We start from the raw sequence: 22,158 nt of genomic DNA on the forward strand, positions 1-22,158 counted from the left end.
TATTCCATTAGTCTGTACTTCTCAGGGCTTTTCCAAATCAACTTTCAGGTGAAGTCGTTTACATACCATTTCTTTCACCAGGCAGAAATCTTTCCTTTCGTGGTTTCCCTTCTTTGCAGTTTGAGTTGATGATGACTTATTGTGCCAGCACTGTGGAGGGCTCCCCATTTTACAAGTCGGCTGGAAGCAAGCCCGCTAATCTCTCAGCTTGGAGCCCAGGGGTTTGTGAGGTCATTCACCCCAGGGTGATGGCAGAAGCACGTGCTCTCAGGTGTTTTCAGAATCTCTCTCAACTATGCTCTCAGTGGCTCAGAATTCCACAGAGGGTCACCTGGCACACCTTCACCGACAGTAAATATTTGTGCTCCCTCCACACTTGCCCTAGTTTTCTGGGTACCCAGGTAGGCAGCTTCCCCATGCAATCCTGCCCACTGGCCAGGACTCCTGGGTCAGGCGTGGGTGAGACCACCTGCTGCTCTCCTGCAATCAAAGGGTGTTTTGTTTTTGAGTCCTCCTAAGCCCTGATGTCTAGATCTCTTAGAAAATCCCTTCTGCCTTGCTGTTGTCACCAAAAACTAGATCAGCCAAAATAATCACGAGATCTTGAACCATGAGCTGTACTCGCTCAGCTGAGACATATGTGAGCTATTTATTCATCCTAGAAGTAGTTACTGGAAGAAGGATTAAAGTACCAGCTCCTGATTGACTTCATTCCTGAAAACAAAGGATTGATTTTCTTCTCTCAGAGAAAGGAAGACTCTGTGGAAATTTTTGGAACAGCACATGAGACGTGTGACATACCATCACCTCTCAGAGGTACCTACCAGTGTCACTTCCGACGACGTGGAAACACAGAGACAATAGATTCAAGTGGGGTAAATGGAGTTTCACAAAAATACACAAAAAAGCACCACTTGAAATGAGGTAGGCCATTGTGTTCACGTCACTATTACTCATGTGGCGAGCTGCAGCGGAGAGGGTCACATGCAATCATAAGCCACCTGTGACTCAGGTGAGTGACTGGAAACCCTGGCACATCACAGAGGGCATTTGGTCATCAGTTCTTGAGCAGAGGCCATGTGCAGTTCTGGGACCGTGATTTCCAGGAGGATTTGCCGGTGCACGGGTTTGAACCTGCAGCTCCATTAACAGGGGTGACGAGTTGGTTTTCGTCACGATATGCCACGCTAAGTAGACAACCTTGAGACTCAAGGAAGTCTCTGGTTTTATTAAAGGAAATGGTGTGGCAGGCTTTAAGGCATGTTAATATATTCCTTTTCTTTTCCCTGCCCTGTTGTGTTGAAGTTTTTAGGAGCATAATGGTATCGAGGTTCATCAATGGGTGATCTATCTGAAAGAGGTTTGTTCTCTCTGGACACGTGCCTGTCTGGTATTATCTGTTTGACTATTTTAACTCCTTGACAAGGCTACTTAAGGCACTTGTAATACCTTGTGAATTACTTTGAAATAACTTGTCTTCTCCTTATCCTATTAGTCTATCAGTTACCAAATATTTATTAATATCTTTGTGCTAGAAACTGAGGGGTACCTCTTTTTCCCTTACACTTGGCGGTTTTTGTTGAGCTAACGTTCTTTTAAGTTGACTTAACATTCTGTTAAGTTGTTTTTTTTTTCCTTCTCTTATTCTTGCTTTCACTTAATTGATTAATATTCTTTGTAAATATACACTTAACAGCCCTTAAGCATTGCGCTGAGTGAGGATGGCAATTAAGACAATTCTTAAAGACAATTAAGAGGTGATTTGTGAGATTAATCAGACTGGAGCAATATGCCCCCTAATTTTGTCAGCTGGTTTTGAAAGATTCGTTTTCTCTTCAGTTCTTTGTTCTTTACTGGGAGGCCACGCACCAAAGGTCGACTCGGTTTCCTTGTGTATGTGCCAGTGAAATTCTTTATGAAGAAAATAAAGAATTTAATGGCTACAAAGATGACGTAAGCTGACAGGCATGTATGTCAAAGGGAGAGGGAGAGAGAGAAGGAGAAGACAGAATGAGGGCCCGTCACCTGCCAGGAAGGGCACATCCCAAGAGCTCATGCTTCTGCAGGGACATCGCCATTTTGAGCATGATACAGGATGGAAAGCTTTGAGGACAAAGCCAGCATCTTAGTTTAGCAATCACCAGTTTAAGGATAAGACCCGAAAGCTCAGCAGTGAGATGCAGCAGTGCAGTTGTGGGCGGCGCCACCCCTGCCCCTCCCTGGGTGGGAAGCACCCCAGCCTCTTCCTCTGCACTGAGCTGGAGGCTTGCACAGCCTCCTGCCGTTGCCTACTCCTAGATGTTACCCGCGTCATAATGAAATTGCCCTTTCATTGTGCTTTGCACATCTATATTTGGCTTTGCCTTTTTTTCTTTTTTTTTTTTTTCTTTTTTAGGGCAGGGGAGAAGTGTCAGTAGAGAACAAAATATTAATCAAAAGCAATTTGTGAGCTCCCAAATCAAGAGCGTACCAGCTAGAGTTGAGGTGACCTCCCAACCTTGAGGGGAAACTCATTTATTCAACAGGTCTGCACTGAGCCTTGGGCCCCCTGGGATCTAGGTGCTGGGGAGGCCAGTGTAAACAGGAGCGGCCAAGTGGCCCTCAGTGCCCGGTCCAGCGGGCTGTACAGCCATCTGTGGCCACCTGCCTCCCCACCAGCAGCCTGGTGGGGAGACCGCTAATAACCAAGTGAACAGAGACAGTAACTGAAGCTAGTGTGAGGGGCTGTAAGTAGTGAAATCAGGCGAAGGGATGACAGTTGCAGGGATAGGCATGTTGTTTTCCTTCTGCCTGGTAGCTCCTAATATTTTCCAGAATGGACATTGTGGCTGAAACGAGGCTATAGGTTAGAAAACTGTCTTTAAAAAAATTCTTCGTAACATCCTTCCCATAGAAAGCTATCAATTGTTGTGCCTAGAAGGGTACATGGTCATTGATCTTAGAGCAAAAGGAAAGATATTTCCTGGAGAAAAATATTTCCACTCATCAAAACATGGTTAAGTATCGTCTCGTTTAAACAGTATTGGAAAACTGGGGACATCTGTGTCTATGGAGTAGCCTCAGAATGAATGGATTATTCTGCCGTGTCAGAGGCGTGGCAGCCTAGATGTAGAGGGAAAGCGTTGAACTTTTGGCTTTGTTACCATTGACGTGACTAAGCTTCATCATTTGCCAAACGGCATTGTGTTAGGTTATGTGACCTCCAGTCTTGGAGCTCTCATTGTGCTTTTTTTTCCGAGTCAAGATTTATTAGCGCAACCTAACGAACTGAAGCTTAAAAATTGTTACTGTTTTGAAACCGTGAGATAAACATTGAGTAGGAAGAGTGAATGTGAACACGTGCAAAGCAGGGCATTGAGGAGACATCCACACACACTTCTTGAATTTGTTAAACCCAGCACTGCTGAGAATGAGGTGACGTGTTCTGCGTTTCTCAGCTCGCCATGGCCGTGAGCCCCTGTGCTGCATTTGGGGGCAAGGGAAGCTCTGGGGACGAACTGTGGTCTGACGTCACCACTAAGGGCAGTAGCAGCTTACCAGGTGCTAACGTAAAGGGTATGGAGGCCTTGCCACCGCTGGATGAGATTGGCTGACAGAGATCGTGACATCTGATAATTTCCACTTGCAGGTGGCAGAAGTAGAAAACCCACCGGGCTGTGTCTTACTGCAGACTGGATGCCCTCAGTTACATTGTTATCTTACTCTGCACCGAGGAGACCTAGGCAGCCATAAAGGAAGGAGAAAAACTCCTGTGTCTCTGTCGAATGTGTAACTGTTATGTTGTTGTGAGGGTCTTCTCCCCAATTAATGATTCCCCATTTCCTTCCTGTTGTTCAAAATCTCTGTTTCAGAAAGGTCCCTGGACCGACCATCCTATTAAAAGTGCATCCACCACCTCCCTTCACCTCCCAATATCAGTCCTCATTGCCTGCGGTGTTTCTTTTCTGTTTAGTATTTGTCATCTTCTAACTCTATACTAATTTCTTTGGTGGTGTTGACCACCTCTCTCGCCTCCGTGGAGTGTCAACTTCACAAGGGTAGGGAGTTTGAAATGTTTTCTTCCCTGGTGTATCTCAGGTGACAGGGCCAGTGTCTGAGACATAGTAGGTGCTCAGTGAATGTTTGTTGAATGAAGCAGTGGGAGAGAAAACCAGACTCCCGAGCCTTCTGAGGTCTGTGAAGGGAACCTCCGTGTGTCTTCATGATCCTGACTTGGCTCAGTTGGAAGCTGAGGTGTCTTCTGAGTTGTCAGTTCTTCATGCTGAGTTGTCTGCAGGTCATCTGGCCCCACCTTCACGCGTTTGTAGAATGGAATCTAGAATGGAATTGGCTGGGTGGCTCTCACTTTCACCGCTACTTTGAGATGAATGTCTGATGGCCAGACTTTCTGACTTGCATTTTCTAAGGCTGGAGTTGAGCCGCTGGCTTCTGTTACACAAAGAGGTCTGGCCACAGCTCTGGGGAACAGCTCTGTGAAACTCGCTACAAGCTGTTCGTCGACAGAGCAAACATTTTACCGGTGAGGTTTTTTCCTACCTTGTTGTCCCTCTGGCTTTGAGCATTCAACGTGCTGCAGTTACACGTCCACTGTGGTGCGACTTAGCCTTAATCCTTTATAATTACCTCTTGTTCAGAGCAGATTATCCTGCACTTTCAGCTTCTGCCCCATTGCTCTTGGCTTCCTTTGTTTCAGTCATGATGAGAGAAAAATTAACCAAGAAATCGCAAGTGAGGCTGTTTTATTTCCTATTTTAGCAGTACTACACTTTAAAAGATGGAGATGGCCGTTGCTCAGCATATGTGTTCCAGGATGACGTACAGTGGTGTTTTCCAGTATCTGTCTACCACAGAGCTCCAGGTTTAGTCCACCCACCTCACCTCCAGGCCACATATGCCTGCCCTGCCCTTGGGCCATCAGGATACCCTATGAAGCAATGACTTGTTGCAGACCTACTGTTTGGCTGGAATGTCATAGATACAAGTGACCAAGACATGGGTCTGTTTGCAAGAAGCTTCCAGATCAGTTGCAGAAATGGACATATAAACTAACAATTGCTATACTGGTAGGCTTTTGCCAACAGGAGTGGGATTTGGGGGTTAGGAAGTTTTCTCAGAAACCGTTGAACTGGTTGGTGAGGTTGAGTGAAGGTCATGTGCAGGCAAGGCAGGGGCAGGGCATTTCCAGCAGAGGAAAAAGCATGATGTGCTCAAAGAACCGAAAGTCGTCCCCTTTGGCTAAATAGGTAAGGTACATGGAACGTGACATTAGAGGGTCAGGTAGGGGCCAGAGCCAGACAGACCAGGTATGCCACAGCAGTCTGGACTTGATCTTTGAGGTCACAAGAACCAACTCAGAGTGGGTGATTCCCGCGTGTCTGGCTTGGGTGATTGGGTTAATATTTGGCTGCATTAACAAGATAAGGAATACAGCAGATTGGAGCGGGCAGCAAAATTTATCCACGGAGGTTGGGATGGCCATAAGGTTTCTTCATTTGCTTGCCCGGTACTTAAGCCTGAGGTCCTCAAAAGTATAGACTATCGGATATATGGAGTGTAAATCTAATTAGCAGGTCATAAGTGGTATTTGGCTGGAATCCGTAGTTGTCCCCATACATACCATTTCTTCCATTTAGGGCGTCTGTGTCTGAGGTGGGTTTGTGTTCACTTTCAAGGCATGCTGCAAGCAGGCACACTACCTAACGTTAATTGCTGCAGTCACAGACTGCTTGTGCACATAGTTACTGAATATCATTCCTACAGAATGGGGATGTGCCACATGCATGTTCACCTTGCCTGGAGTAACCGAAAACATCCTCCCCCAGCCCCCACACCCCCAGTGACCCAGTGAAGAGAGCGCGATCTTGTCTCACTTTGTGGTGACACCTGCTACATCCACAAGTGGCATATGTTTGGTATCACTGTGATCAGTTTTTAACAGTATCTCAGTCCATGTGAGCTGCGCCCCAAAATTGAGAATAATTACAGTGAATGTTTTCTCAATCACCTGCTTTTATTAAGGGCTGTTGAAGAGTTTGGTGTGTGAAAATTCACATCTATATTGCGGCTTATGCATCTTTATTTTGAAATGAAGCTTTTCAGGGTTGGGGGTAAAAATCAGTAACACTACAAAAGCATGAAAAATGACCCTGAGAACTTGTGCCACTGGAATAAAAATTGTATAAGGGTGCATAATGAGCTAGTGATCCATTTTTTAAATGTGAACTCCCTTTCCAGTTTGTGATTATCAACAGTCTAATGAGGGTTTCTTAAACTATTTTGTTATTTTTCTTTCTCCCTAAGTCAGTTCACAAATGTTAATATTTCTTGTGTCCTTCTGATGTGAATATTAAGTTTCTCACACAAGAGTATGTCAATTCCACAGGTCAGTTAAAAGTTTTGCCGTTACTTCATCAAAGTGGCTTATGATGTTTGTTTTTGGTATCAGGTAATGTTATTGCTGAAATGAGGTTCACTGAGGGGACACCCCCCGCCCCCGCCCCAGCTTTGTTGTTTCTTTGAGTATATTTGAGCTTAGAACTCAGGACAGTCTAGGAAATGACCCTGTGTCTCCCACATTGTGGAAAAGCGAAGAAAGTGAAGCAAGTTTAAGGACATGAAATTTATGTGGAAAATACGTTCTGTATCTAGTTGACGGTCAGGTATGAGGTAAACTGAGAATTCCACATTTTGGCAAATTGGGCAACACAGTGGTTCTGGATGTGTGGCCCTGGGAAGAAGGTGACCTGTCACCGTGGTGGGTAGGAAATCAAGCAACCAAGGAACAGTTATGGAGGACTCCTTCTGTGCAAGGTCCTGTGGGAAATGCAGACCAGCCTAAGGTGTCAACAGTGGCTTTTAAGTGACACGCAGCTAGTTTGAGAGAATTAAGATTTCTACCCTCGACAAAGGGCAAAGAGTGCAGAAAGGCACAGGAGTCGGTGCCAAAGGAGTAAAGACTCATGACTGTAGGAATGCAGAGTGTGGAGAGGCTGGTTATTATGGGGTGGTTTGTTCTGGGAACAGGAGGGGGACGTGCTGGCTGCCTGGAGCCTAGAAGGTATCTAGGATTTCCATCGGTGTGAGAGGAGAAAACAAAGAATCCCCAGTAAGTGAGTATGTTCCCTGGGGTAAGTGGGCTGAAAAGTTTGGAGATAGTGGATTGGTGTATTTGGGGAACCAAACAGATGTGGTGTTACTGACAAGGGTTTAATTGGATTCTGCACTTACTGCCTAATAGAAATTCTTAAGCCATAGGGCAGCAGTGGGGCAAGGATTCTGTGTTCTGTTTAAGTGTAATAGAAGTCTGACCGCCACAGTTCTTCTTCTTCTTTTTTTTTTTTCAATTGGGGAATATTGGGGAACAGTGTGTGTTTCCAGGACCCATCAGCTCCAAGTTGTTGCTTTCAGTCTAGCTGTGGGAGGGTGCAGCTCAGCTCCAAGTCAAGTCGTTGTTTTCAGTCTAGTCGTGGAGGGTGCAGCTCACTGGCCCATGTGGGACTTCAACCGGTGACCTTGGTGCTATGAGCACCTCGCTCTAACCACTGAGCCAACCAGCTGCCCAGCTCCAAGCTCAAGCCGTTGCTTCTCATTGGTCCATGTGGGAATCAAACTAGTGACCTTGGTGTTCTGAGCACCGCGCTCTAACCATGGAAGCGAACTGGCCACCTGTCTCCCGACCGTTCTGATGGCAGAGGTACATTTTATTCCATGTAAATTCTTCTCATCAGTCCTGTGTGCTCTCACCTGTGATTATTTAACACTTTCTTCTTCAGGGTCAAAGGGACAAGGAGAAACATACACATATCCATAAAACGAAGTCGTCTAGTAGCATAAATCTTAATGCTCACGCACACACCCTTACGAAGTGAGGCATGGTTTGTTTGGGTACAATGCCTACTATTATAATAAATGGAACCCACCCTCGGCTCTCTTTAGAAGTTCTTCAATACCCAGTCTCATCTAACACAGTAACTTCAGGGAAGATTATTAAAAATCTGAACACAAGGAAAAATCTCCAGGGTGCATTCAGCTTTGAGATGTACGGGGACTCTGGTGTTTGCAGTTGGTTGATCTCCAGAGCTGGTCAACCAAGATTTGTAACGTGGATGAAGGCGTCATTTCTTCTATAAATACCCTTTCTTCTTGATAATATATGGGTCCAGGAAATCCAGATGTGAGTGCCTGCCATATATTTATTGGCGTAACTGGGAACAAATGTGGTCCCTACAGTACGCATCCTCTCGCTGGCGTTGGGGTGGACCGTTGTTTTCATCGGTCCCCTCTCCCTGTTGATTCCAGTTTTTGCTCCCTGTGATAATACAGTGAAGTGGAATTGCTTTTGCCTCTTTCAAAATTTGATTTTAAAAAGTCTTGTAATAATGTAACAGAATTTAGCGTAACGGAACGATCAAGTATCTGGTGGTTTGTTTGCCTGTTTAATAGTCTTGAAGATAAAACTTGAAAGAAATTGTTTTGACAAATATTTTTCTGAGAGTTGAGAGGATACTTGGTTTCCCCGAGGAATTCTAGGATTTCACAGGCGGTTCTTTGTGTTTTTGAGAGCCGTCTGACTGTGGTTGGCAGGCTGGCACGAGGAATAAGTGTTCTGTAACTTAGTACAGGTCCGTGATCCTTTATCTGCAGTTTGAAAATTCACAAAGCCCTGGAAACTGAAAACATTTTTGTAGGTTTGTAGGAAAACTTACTTGAACGTGACCTGAATGGACTTGAGAGTATTTCTGGTTGTACTAGAACACTTAATATAACTATGCATACATATCACTGCACACATACTAACATTTGATTATGGGTCCCCAGTCCCCTACTGGGAATGTTATGTAATAACTGGAATATTCAGAATCATCTTTCTAAAATGGGAAAAAACTCAGAGTCCTGAAACACATTGGGCTGGCTTTCACGGGGGTGTTAGTTTCCCAGCACTACAGTAATAAAGTACCACAAACTAGAGTGCTTTAAAACATAGAAATTTATTGTCTTATGGTACTGGAGACTGGAAATCTGAAATCCAGGTGTCAGTGAGGCCATGCTAACTCTGAGGGAAAACTCCTTCCGTGCTTGTTCTCCCTTCTGGTGGTTACCCAGAATGCATAGCATCCCTTGGCTTGGAGGGGCGTCCGTCCAGTCACATGGCCGCCTTCTCCCTCTGTGCCCGTCACATCATCTCCCTGTGTGCATGATCGTCTCTGGGTCCAAATTGCCCCTCTTATAAGGACACAGTCGCTTTAGAGTAGTAACTTCATTTTAACTTGATGACCTCTAAAGGTCTTATTTCCTAATAAGGTCACATTCTGAGGTTCTGGGGTTAGGGCTGCAGTATATCTTTTTGGAGGGACACGATTTGGCCTGTGTCACAGGGAACAGTTCAAGATGAGCTACTCCATCCTTTTTCTGTGTTCAGGCCAGTGCCAAGTTTAAGACCTTTGCTTCATGGCTTTCCTGGTGACGTGGTTGCCCCTTCACGGAATGGGTGTCACTCGTGGAGCTTCCTCTTCAGACTTTACACTGTCACACGTCATGTGGACTCCACTTAAGGGAGGAATCCCTTCCCTCAGAGAATCTTGCCTGTGAGAAGAAGAAGACAGATTTTTGCAGTGAGAACTGGACTCGGCTTGGGGTTAGCTCCTGTGGTACCTCTGGCATCACTGCCACTCCCACCTCTAGGAAGTCTAGAATGTTCCTGCGGATGTTGAAGATATATACAGAAAGTGCTTAGTTAGGACAGTGCTTGACAGATAGTGAAGACTCCGGGGCAGAGAGGTTGATATTTTTATGTGCATGGGAAATGTCTCACAATCTACGTAACTGTCCACCAATTCCCTCTTCTCTCCACCACTTACCCTGTCTGCCCTTGAAAATCGGCCCCGTGAGGTCCGCTCTCAGCATAGTTGTCGTTTAGTAGTTTGCATGGCGTCTCCCTCTGCTAGACCTTTGTTCCTGAGCACTCAGCACACGGGGGTCTCAGCAGTGTCCACCTCTGCAATGCTGGGGGATACTCATTACCTCCACGTGCCATCTTTAGTCCAAGCATCCCCGAGCATGCAGTGCCAGCAAAACGAACGCACAAGCGGTGCTCTGGAAGCTGACAACTCTTCCCGAGTTAATTAAACACATCTTTTTCTCCCTGTTTAGTTAATAGAGGCTGATTCCCTGAGCGGTTCCCCTACCTCGGAACTTGCCCTCTTTTCCAGTTCAGCACAGGTCGGTGTTGATTCCACTTTGGCATGAACCTCAAAGGTCCTGTGCTTGACCAGGGGTATTTCTTTCTCATCATAAGGGCACGGTGGGAGTAGCCAAGGAATTGACTTCAGGGTCACGGGAGGGGAATGACTTTGGAAGTCTGTTCCCGTACTTGGTGATTTCCGTGCGATTCTGTGTCTGAGTACCTGTTTTTTGTAGGCTACTGACTTTATACCTCAGGGGTGGCGGGAGCTAATGTATAAACAGTGAAATATAAGCAGTTGAGAATGTATCTTGGAATTTTTGTTTTATGAAGGTTTGACTTTTCTAACCGTGAAGGGAGTATTGGGCAGGTGTATCCCACCGGAGTCAAGTTAGAATAAACCGCAGCCTTAGGTGATCATATCTCGGGTTTTCCCTTTGCCTTGTGTCCTCTAGTACTGAATTCCTGACAGGCTCGTATCATTATAGGGTACCTGTAATTGTTCTCTCACTAGACAGTAGTGTCTTCCAAATAGGCAAGAACTGACTTGTCTGTGCTCTGCTCTCTTCCTTCCCCTCACCCCCATTGAAATAAACAATAGGTGGTGCTAACAGTTAAGTTATAATTACAGGTAGGCCTTGTAGGTTGCCCTTCCTGTGACCCCAGTAAACATGGGCAGTGTCCAAGCGGCCAGAGTAAGCCCACCAGGAGGAGCAAAATCCTTGGCATCCAGTAGAGATGAAGCTGCACCCTCCTCCCAGCCCCTCGGGAGCGATTGGATATTGGGGTGGAAATACTAAATTGAATGAGCTCATTGTGGTGGATCCTGGAAAAACAGGAAAAGATGGAGTCTCAGTGGCTCCCCAAGTGAGGTGCCTCGATGAACAAGTTGTTACAAATGTGGATTATCAGGTTCTACCTCAGCTCTGAGTTGGAAACTCTGGGGTTGGGGCTGAGCAATCTGTGTTTTAACCTAATCCTCCCGGTAATTCTGATACCCACCATAGTCTGAGACTGTCTGCTCTGGAAATTCCTAAGCTCCGGGCTTTCTGCACTCATCGTAGCCGTCGGGTGATGCCAGCTGGTAGGATGAACACGTCCGCACCTACAACAACAGAACCCTCTTCTTCATGCATATACAACAGAGAGGGCGTATGTACGCATTCTCCGTTGTTCTAGTTAACCATTACCGTGGGCAGACACCACCAGGGTGTAGATACTGGCAAGGGAGAGCCAGAATGCAGCCTAAGTAGGTGTCTGGGAAAAGGTAAGGAATAGACTGTCTTGAAGAAGGGCCATCCTGGGACAGGATGGAGTGCTGATGGGGAATACTAGCGTGTTTCCGTGCTCACTCTCATCACCTTTGTAACTTTTCGTAGGATTGGTATTCTCTGGGACAGAAGACTTCTTATATTGGTGATAATCTATGTGCCCGGCATAGATTGCCTTTTGTTGCTGGATAGTTAGTAGATTGAGCACATTTCTATTTCTGCTAGAGTGTAAAATATTACTTAAATAGTCGAGTCGAACTGACGATTTTCAAAGAACTTCATTGGGGTGATTTAGCATTTGGTTCTACCATTATTTAGGATCCTTAGGACTTAAAGACGCAAACCTCTGGTCAACCAGCCCAGGCTTCTCTTGTCAGCAGGGGCCGGGAGGAAAATATTAGGAGAGGATATGGCTGTCCTCTCAGGTGGTTAAATGGGAGAGCCATGTATGTTGCACTCTAACTTGATAGCCATTTATGTATCTGTTGTTAACACGTTTGCCCCATCTGTAAAATTTCTGCCTGTACTGCCTCTTGGAATTCTTGTTTATTTTACTTCTTTGGAATTTTAGAAGTTTATTACCTTTTGTGTGACATAAGTTACATAAACATTTACCAGCTGGTAACACTTCTGTAGGCAGGAATTAATTCTGTGGAGCATTTGGTAAGTGAATATACAAGTATGTTAGCGATAAGTTGACCATGCATTTGGCCCTGCAACCATGACCCAAGGTTGGGACCCCCCACGTGATGAGTTGGAGATGGCAAGGGACAAGGAGAGAGTCGGTCGTGACTAGAGAGTTCAAGACTTGAGTGACTGGAACGGCTTTAGGATGAGAGTAAACCACTCGTTGTTCCAAACAACAAAATCATAACCTAAGTATCCAAAAGTGTATGTTTCAGCAGCTTTACAAAATACACCTAAACTGTAAAACTTTAATTCCTCTTTCGTCTGCTTCAAACCAACATAAGAATGCATTTGTCTGTAAATTGACACATTGCTGTGTTGTATTTGTTGAAAGATCATACTTATTCAAGAGTGACTAACTCACAGCCATTATAGGTGACAAGTGATATGTTTCAAAGTATACTTAATACCTTCCAATAAATCTCAAGGGCTGGAATGTATGTGCACATTCTTTCACAAATCTTCAATAGTCATCCATTTAAGGCAATTTTCTGGATAGGAAAAATATTTGAAACCCTTTGGGTTTGCTATTGAGGTATAGGCTAAACATGAAATTGCAGGGTTCGGTGCCTGATTGAAGAGTGTATTACAGTTGAAGCACACGTGTAACTATTATTGGTATTTTCATAATTTCTTGTATTTATAAAAGAACTTGCTCAAAGTAGAAAATTCAGAGAAAAATAACCACAAGGAAGAAAATAAACATAATTCAGAAACTTACCATCTAGAAAGAACTATTAACTTGGGCTATGGTTTTCTAAATTACACACACACACACACACAAATATACACACACATATATACATATATATACATGTATATATATATATGTATATATGTCACATTTTTAGATCCTGCTTATTCCCTAAAGTTATACCATGATTATTTTCTCACATTTAAAAATATTCTTTGAAAACATGATTTTAATATTTAATAACATTCTAGCCCACGATTATACCATAGTTTATTTAATCATTTCTCTATTGTACTAAAAGGTTGCTTCTAATTTTTCTTATTATATATGATGGTGTAGTGAATATCTTTTGCAGATAAATATTGCCTGCATCTCTGATTATTTGGGATTAATCCTCAGAAATAGATGGGTTGAGACAAAGGCATCAACTGTTTGGATGTTTTTGATACCTCCTGCCATATTGCTTTCCAGAAAACTTGTAATAATTTCTTTCCAGTAGTAGAGAATTAAAATGTCTGCCCTGCTTTAGAAAGGATTAACTGTTTTGTGTCTTTGACAATTTGTTACATAAAATCCTCAGTCTCAGGCCGGCCCGGTGGCTCAGGTGGTTGGAGCGCTGTGCTCCTAACGCCGATCGCCGGTTCGATTCCCACATTGGCCAGTGAGCTGCGCCCTCTACAGCTGAGATTGTGAACAACAGCTCTCCCTGGAGCTGGGCTGCCGTGAGCAGCCGGAGGTTGGCCTGAGCAGCCACGGGCTGCTGTGTGCTGCCAGGAGCAGCTGGTGGCCAGCGTGAGTGGCCGGCAGCCATCGTGAGTGACCGACAGCTGGCGAGAGCAGCCATGAGTGGCCGACCGACAACTGGTGACCGACAGCCTCAGTGGGGGGGTAGCCCAAGGCGCATAATACCAGCATGGGCCAGGGAGCTGTGTCCTACACAACTAGACAGAAACAACGGCTTGAACCGGAGTGGGAGGGGAGTGAGAAGGGGGAAAATCTTCAGTCTCGATCTATTTTGGTATTTTTCCCCCCTATTTTGTGTTTTTGTGTTATTTCTTTATCAGTGATTTATGTAACACTAACAGTAATGTTAATAGTACAGGTGGAAAAGAATGAGGAAATCTACAAAACCAGATTTCCAATGAAATTTTCTCTGGCTTACCTAAGTCTCAGTGTGATAAATACATCAGGTCGTCAAAATAAATTTGCTCTGTGGCGCTACGTAACATGCTACCTTGGCCCTCTGCTCTTTGGGGATAGGCAGCAAAGACGTGATCCTTGCACAGGCTGTGCCAGTGGCGTATTGAGCAACTTCATTTTACAGGAAAGAATTACTGCTTCCTTCAGGTTCTGGTTGTGGTGCTCCCTAAGGAGGGAAAAATGGCTGAAAAATGAAGACCTTTCTCATTTTTCTTCTGATACCAAGTATCTTGAAGGGACACCTTCATGGTGTCATGCCAGCCCGGCTGCAGTCTGAACGTAATACACCTTGAACCTTTTGCCCAGTGGAGGCAACTCTGCCCTCCTCCCCACTGCCTTGCTCCTTTAAAATGTGTGGATCTCAGCAAAGACTATTTAATCTGATCAAAACGAGTAAATAAGTGTTGCAAAAGGATTAGCCTTTACACATTCTTGTTTGTCATAGAACAGTTCAGTGGGTCAGATAAAGCATCACCCCATTAATGATGTGTCAGGACCAACTGCACAAGTCATACAGCTGCGAACAGAGGGGCCAGGATTGAATTTCAGCAGCAATGGCCAGCTCTTCAGTTGCACATGAGCTCCTTGTGGTTTGAGCTGGGACCCCCCTCTCCAGCTACCTTTTCTCCCCAAATCCTCCAGCCTGCCACTGGACCTTTGCTTATGCTCTTCTCTCTGGAGAAACCCCACCCTGCTCTGCTCTTGGTCCCCCTGTCTCAGCCTCAAAGACTCCTCTCTGGCAGGGGTGCCCAGATGGACCAGTGAGTAGAAATCACCGGGAATGCTTGATCAATGAGGATTCTCAGGTCTTAACCCTAGAGATTGTGGTCTAGAGGCCTGGGGGGGGGGCCAGGCACCTGATGCCAGCTGACGCTGGCGTACACGAGGTCTGGACCTGCTGCTGCAGAGTGGTGTGTTCCAGGGTACATACTTGGTTCACTCCGTCACAGTTGTTGCTTTACTTCTCTGTGCCCCGTTCGCATGAGGGTAGGGACCTGACTTTCATTTCCCACGCTTATCTCCTTGCCTGGAATATGGTAGGCACTCAGTAAAGAAGATGTTTGAATCCCAATGTCAGTGTCTTGTCTCCTTTTAAAGGCTGCAAAGAATATGATAAACAGCTTCGCTTTGCAGAGAAAACAAAAGATTTGCAAAATGGAATGTCTCTTCTAATCCACAAAGCCTTGTGCTTCTTAGAGTCATGGTAATACTAGCCCTGAATTGTACGAAACACCAGCCACTAGAACAGTAACTAGTTGCCACGAGTGACGCGTTGTTGTGAATAAGATGACCGGTTTGATATCTCCACCCAGGTCCTCAGGGGGCTTCCACACAGTGTGAATAATTAGGAAATGGGGTATAGTGAGTGAGCCGTGGTTTGCCGGCACCCAGTTTGTCCTATGAGGTCGTCAGTGTCAAATCAGCAGTCACAGCAGAAGTAGGGGGCAACAGAGCCCCTCAGAAGTCTCACAAGTAGGGAGACAACAAAATCCCAATTACAGTGGCTGTCACCCATAGGGTACTTGCACTATGTGTTTGGTGCTGAGCTGGGTACTGATGTCAATACATCATTTTCTCTCAGCCTTACAGAAACCCCCTGAGTTAGGAGCTGTCGTTCCTATTTCATTCATGACCAGTCTAAAGTTCAGAGTGGTTAGGTGACTGCCTGAGGTCCCTCAGAGAGCTGGTAAAACAAAGATTTGAGCCTCCAGTGGAAATGGTCTAGGGTGTCAAATGGAGAAGCACCAGCAGAGGAGGGGTGGGTAGTCTTCGTCTTGCCTGCTTCCCTCTGTGCCCCGCCTGCTTTGTCTAATTATTATACAAGTATTATGTACTAATGGTTAACAACAACAAAAGTCTTCCGCCAGTGATTGAGAGGGTAATGTAAAAACCAGAACTCTCACCCCTGTACCCTGTATCTACTCCCTGTGATAGTAACTGCTGGGCTACTTGTGTGTCTTTCCGAAATTTTCTGGTGATGCAGGAGGGGGAGGTAAATTGTAAACATAACTAACCATTGACCTCAGGACTTTGCTGATCTAGCAAAAATAGGTAATATGTTGAGGATCTGAGAGGTACAGCTTCAGAGGACAGAAGTTTGTTTCTTCCAGAATTTCTGTCTTTATCAGATGACTCATGTGGAGTCATGTGAAAAAGTCTCTGGGAGCTGAGCTCTTCTTTTTACCACTCATGCGCAGCATCATGTCCAGAAATGAAGGCCATCAGAGGTTAAAATAACGTGCAAGCATTTGAAAAGGAGCTGGTGGTGAGGTTTGCGATCCCTTAGCCTTGATGCGCGCGCACACACACACACACACACACACACTTTTGGTTTGGTTGTTGCTTAGGTGATGTGTTTTTGATACCTAGTAAGTAAGTGGGTTAGGAGCTGGTAACATGTTAAGGAGAATATCAGCCCAGTGGTACTTGAGTCAACCCTCGTACTCAAGGTGTGGGCTTCCCCTTTTATGCCTGGATGGAGAAAACCTCTTGGTAGAGACTAGAGTCTTACTCCGTCTTCCTCTTATATCTTTAGGAAGTCATCTGTGTTTACTTAGGATGGGCTGGGCTGTTCTTATGAATGATGAGAAGCGAGTTTGAATTGTTCTCAGATCCAGAATATTCTGATTAAAAGGGATCATCCAGTCCAGTGGCTTTAAAACCTTTTTTTTTTTTAAAGTTCTAGAACACTGTCCAAAAAAAAAAAAAAAATTCGAACGTGGAAGCCTGATACATAAAACAGAGGAAGGTGGAATGATGGCCTGTGTTATCCTGAGATCGTTATGCAGAACTGAGGCTCTGCAGTTCAAAAACCACTGATTTTGTCCCACCCTTTTATTTTGGAGATAGGAAAATTAAGATTCAAAATAACTTGTTGAGGGTCATACAGCTAGTTATTTGGAGTGTTGAGAAGAGCTCAAGCTATGACCTTCCCCAAAGGTAGACACTTAGCTCAGGCAACTTATTCTTCCTCCTACAACAGCAAAGATAAAAGTTAAGTCATAATTGCGGCAGCGCCTGGCCGTTCCTTCCAGCCGGCTCTGCTAGTGGTCCACGGGAGCGTCCTGAAGCAAGGCTGTATAGCATGCACTCGGAGAGTTGGATTCTGGAGCAAGCATGCCTGTGTCCCTCCCTTCCCATCTCTTGTACTTACTGTTTAACCTTGGGCAAACCAACTTCTTGGTTTCCCTGTCTCATTTTCTCACCTGAAAAATGCGCCAACCTCATAAGCTTGTGCAGTAAGGATTCCGATTAGATAGTGTATGTAAGAACGTCATGTATGCCAGGTACGGACGGGATGCTTCATGGTGGCTGGATGCTGGGCTTGTGGTAATGGTGGCACTGGTGCCGTTTGTGCTTATAATCGTGGAGGTAGTATTGATTGCTGTTCAGGCTACTCTGGCATCTTCCTGCTCATATTCTGATTCCGGTGCCCTGAGCCCTATCTCAGCTTGATGCTCCAGCATTCACCTTGCTGAAATGGGAAAATGCAGTCACCTTCACTCAGCTGGGCTAAGTAGGACCGTTCATAAATGTCCATTTAGGACCTTTGTTGAACGAATCCTCTTTTACCCACTCCTTTCCCCCGTTCACTTGCACTTGTGTCTTGCTCCTAGCAGTCCTTGGAATGTAGTCCGTACTCAGTAAATATCTGTGGATGTGAATGGTGCTGCTGTAACATCAGAAAGGGAGGAGGAACCTGAGAGCAACCTGGGAGGCTGTGCTCCCCACCACCACCCTTGAACTTACTCTTGACTATTCTTTCACCAGCCCATCCCATGTCCTGTGCTCCTCTCCCCTTGAACTCACACTCCATTGTCCTTTCGCCAGCTCCCACCGGCCTTTGGTTTTCTCTTCAGTCTGAATTCTCTTCCAGGGAGTTTCTTAGTTGATCTTTCATGTAGACACCCCAGTACGTCCCTCTACTTGGATGAGCACTCAAGACATGCCCACGCATGCCTTCCTTGTTCCAGTTGGGAGATACTGTCCCACCCTCAGAGACCCTGCTCTCAACCTCCACCTGCACGTGTCACGTACAGTGACTATTTAAGGGATACAAACTGAGGTAAGCAAATGATGAGTAGAAGACTACGGAGGTTCTATTAAAGTGAATGGTTAGCTCTTGATTGCAGTTATATAATAGGCAGCAGTCATGATAGCCGAGGGACATGGGAATAAGAGATGGATGGCAGTCAGCAGAGTTTATGGAGTTCTCTGTAATGTGGGCGTGTGTATGGGTGTGCATGTGTGTGTGCGAGTGCGCCCGGGCAGGCATCTCCATGGCACACTGGGGACCTGTTCTTGAGATAACAGAGATACCAGGCCTTGAACTTTGTTTAGCAATAGGTTGGTGGCTGGAAATGGAAAATTAGTTTCGGTAGCTTAAAAACAAAACAAAACTGTTTTTAAATACCGTCTAGAACACTGATTCTCAGAGTGTGGTTCCTGGATCAAGGGTATCAGCATTACTGGGAATTTATCAGAAACACAAATTCTAGAGTCCACCCCAGATCTACTAGATCTTTGGGGGTCTTTGGGGTTGGGCCCAGCAATTAGTGTTTTAATCACATGCCCCCCTCCTTCCACCGCCCCCCAGCAGTTTAGATACGCTCAAGTCTGAGAACCACTGACCTAGCAATTAACACCTGATTCTTCACCTGGACCATGGCTCTGATGAGGAAGGTGCTGTTAGGTTCTTTAGACCTAGGTTAGGTCTGACTCTTGATTCATCTTTATTCTGAGGCTAAAGGTGTTTAGAAAGGAAGCAGGTGCATCTGGTTAGATGATCTTTAATCAAGACTTCTTCTATGTCAGAACATTAAAAATGACAGTTATGCTCTGAATAGAATATAACTGAGCAAATTGTTTTGCTTTATTTTAAAGATGTGTTGTAGCTTCCATTAAGATGTATTGTATGGATAATAAATACCATATGTATTATAAATATATATACATACACACCAACAGTATTTTTCATTCACTTTTGATTTCTGGGGGGTTTTTTTTGTTTTGTTTTTTTTGGTATATTGAGTATGGTCCTGTTACTAACCAACTAAATTTTATCACCTTTCCTTAAAGGATTTCATGGCATATTTATTGAAGTAAAAAATAAAAATCAATATAGTCTTAAGCATTTAACAATACTCTGTGCAATCTTTGGAAATGTCCTAGAAGTTGCAAAAGAAGTGTTAATAGTCATGGCAGGTATAGCTATTAAAGGGTAATTCTCACGTTGGATAGAAATAAGTGATCAGCGCTACATAATTAGATGAGTGAAAATTTGGGGAATGAGTACATGAGATCCCCTTCTATCTATGATTTTCAGGGTCTCAAGTGTGAGATGGAAGAACTTGGATCCCAAATTTTTATAAAGTGATAGTTTGAATAGGTTTGAATGGTCTCAGGTCACCAATACTAGCTTGTGTGAGTGGGTTTATCATCCTCTTAGTAGGTAGCTTCTGTTAAGTAATCCTTTCAGTGCACGTCTTGCTAAAAGTTTTCAGTTTCCCGGGGAAATAATAGGAACTCTGGAACTTGTAGTCAGGAAACTTGAAATTCAATATAGACCTTATTGAAATCTAAAACTTTGGGCCAATCGCTCATGACTTCCCGGGCCTTAGTTTTTTGTTTTTGAGTTTTTGTTTTAATCTGTAAGATGATAGTTGTTGGTTTAGAGGAACAATGTTTGTTTTACCACCACTAAAGGAAAATTAATTTTTACCTACATGGTGGAAATCAGAATATAAATAAGACACAAACTAAATTTTCTAGCTAGATTTTGCTAATCTGAGTAAATTTTGTATGCTTTTAAAATTTTCTTAGAATTTGTTTAGGGGAAAAAAATTGTGGAAGATGAATTCTTTTGAATTAATAAAAGGGAAGATTATCTTTAAAATTAGAATGTGAGTTTCATGATATTTGTGCTTTTAAATAAACATTGGCTCTGGTTGATAGAAACTTTTCAGTATATTTACTTCCTAGGCATGTTGAAAATGTTACTGCTTCATTTGTGGAATTTACATAAGCTGGGTCATTAACTGATATTTGCATTTTCATTTAGATTTTGGCTGATTTCTTTTTAATTTTTAAATGATAGTATAATCCTATTAAGTCTGAAATATTGTCTTTCAGTGACCCATATGTGAAACTTTCATTGTACGTAGCGGATGAGAACAGAGAACTTGCTTTGGTACAGACAAAAACAATTAAAAAGGTAGGTGTCAATCCTTAATTCAATTTCATTTAAATCATAATTAATCGAATTATGTAATTTTGTTCTGTAGAAGTTTATATTTTAAGCTGGCAATATTTTTATTTTAAGCATCTCCCTACAGATTTAAGTATTAAATCAGTAAATTCAACATAGACCAAAATTTTTCAGTGTTAACCCAAGATATTGGTTCTGGCTTTTAGATTAATGACTGTAAAAACCATTTTCTTAAAATGAGTAGTATTATTACAAGTAGCAAATTTTTTCCTGCAAATCATACAGCAATACAATGATTTGTTCTTACTATTTTTTTCCATAAAGAAGTATAAAATAATTTAATACACATTTTAATGAAATAGAGTGGCATGGGGAATTAGTAGGCACGAAAGGAATGATTTGACTTGAAATATGTGTTTCCAAAGGAAGCAAAGTACTTGCTTAGTTACATGAAAACTAATACAAAATATTAATAATGAAACTAGATGTTTATTGTGTGTTTTACTTTTTAAAATTTCCCATACATGATTTCATTAAAGATGTTTCCATAATTATATTTTAATTCATCTATTTCCCTGTTCTCTCTTTCTCTCTCTCTCTCCCTCTCCATATTTGGGGATTTGTTGAAGATGCATGTTTTCTATCAAAAGTGCTGTTCTTGTCTGTGCTTCAGTGTTATTTATGGATTACTGTTGTTTTTTCCTCACTACCTTTGGGTAGTGAAATAACACTGTGTGATAAGTATTTCCTGGAAACCATGATGGCTTTAAAAAAGAAAAGGTAACTCTTCTGCTTTGGTACAGAGCCTGGGCTCTAAGACCAGCTCATTTTGTGTAAGGAGCAGCAGTTGTAGTGTGTCCTCTACCTGGCATTCAGACTGGCATTAAAAATCTGTTTTGCAAACAGGAGCCAGTGTTTTGATTAGTGGGGAGGATGCCTGCGAAGGACGAGGCCATTGTTCCCTGCGTTAGGCGCTGTCACTGGCTCAGTTGTCAGTGGAGAGGGCGGCCGCCTTGCAGGGAAGGCAAGCCGGGAACCTGGTCGCCTGCTGAACACGGAGGGAGGGAGCCGAGAATCAAAGCCGGTGATTTTGGAGATTGAAATGTTTTTTCTTCTGAGGGGAGGTCCTCCTCCCTCCTCTCCACAGTAGAGGGTGTAGCTCCGTGGCTGAAGCTGCTGTGCCGGGCTTAGCAGCCAGCCTCCTGGTTGGTATTTCCGTGCTGTGCTCGCTGGGGTTTCAGAGCTGCTTTCATCATCCTCTGCTGTCCTGTTCTCCTGGCCTCGTGGTTGTCCTTCCTGTGTTTTGTGATCTCACGTTGTTGTTTCCTTCCCTCATCTGTCCTTTGCTTCCTTCCCTCTGCATTTCTGTGCAGCTGGTCCCCACGATTGCTGCAGCCCATGGCAGGCCTGGGCCGGCCCTGCCTCCTTCTGGCTGCCTGGCACCTCTCCCTTTCTCCCTCCTTCTCTCTCTCTCTCTCTCTCTCTCTCTCTCTCTCTCTCTGCAATCCCCACTCCATTCATAGCTACAAGTATGAAACAAATCCCATTATTTAGGATTGTATTCACTGTTGAGTTGTGGGTGGGGAAAGTGTTGGGGTTTTTTTTATTTTGTTTTTTAAATGCCAGTTCAGTGTGGTATGAATTCTGTGTTTTTATTTTATTTTTTTGAAAATAAAATTTTCAAAAAAATAAAATATCTGTAGCCATTGGTGAGGTTGTGATTTTTCAGTCTCAAATTTTTACGTGCAATTTTTGAGAGATGTGTTTGAGAGTATTATGCATGTCTAAATGCAGAAGAATATGTATACATGTATTCTTTCATAGATCTGGCTCATCTTAGTTTCAGGGGATGTTTGGCAGTCCATCTATTGTCTATGCTGAGGACAAAGTATCCTTTCCATGTCTTTGTGTGACACAT

At 43.9% G+C, this 22,158-nt stretch overlaps 1 protein-coding gene across 10 annotated transcripts in view; it reads left to right on the forward strand.

Moving 5' to 3' along the window:
- Nucleotides 1-22,158, forward strand: part of NEDD4L (NEDD4 like E3 ubiquitin protein ligase) — a 313,861-nt gene that overhangs the window by 154,761 nt on the left and 136,942 nt on the right. For 9 of the 10 annotated variants that reach the window (XM_033135693.1, XM_033135694.1, XM_033135697.1 and 6 more), the window contains one exon: nucleotides 20,165-20,246. In XM_033135693.1, the coding sequence (XP_032991584.1) occupies nucleotides 20,165-20,246 (82 nt within the window). Of the gene's footprint in view, nucleotides 1-20,164; nucleotides 20,247-21,240; nucleotides 21,446-22,158 lie in introns of those variants that run through there. The other variant, XM_033135700.1, reaches the window with a different exon arrangement.

This window comes from Rhinolophus ferrumequinum, chromosome 19 (assembly GCF_004115265.2).
Source record: "Rhinolophus ferrumequinum isolate MPI-CBG mRhiFer1 chromosome 19, mRhiFer1_v1.p, whole genome shotgun sequence".
Taxonomy (NCBI): domain Eukaryota; kingdom Metazoa; phylum Chordata; class Mammalia; order Chiroptera; family Rhinolophidae; genus Rhinolophus; species Rhinolophus ferrumequinum.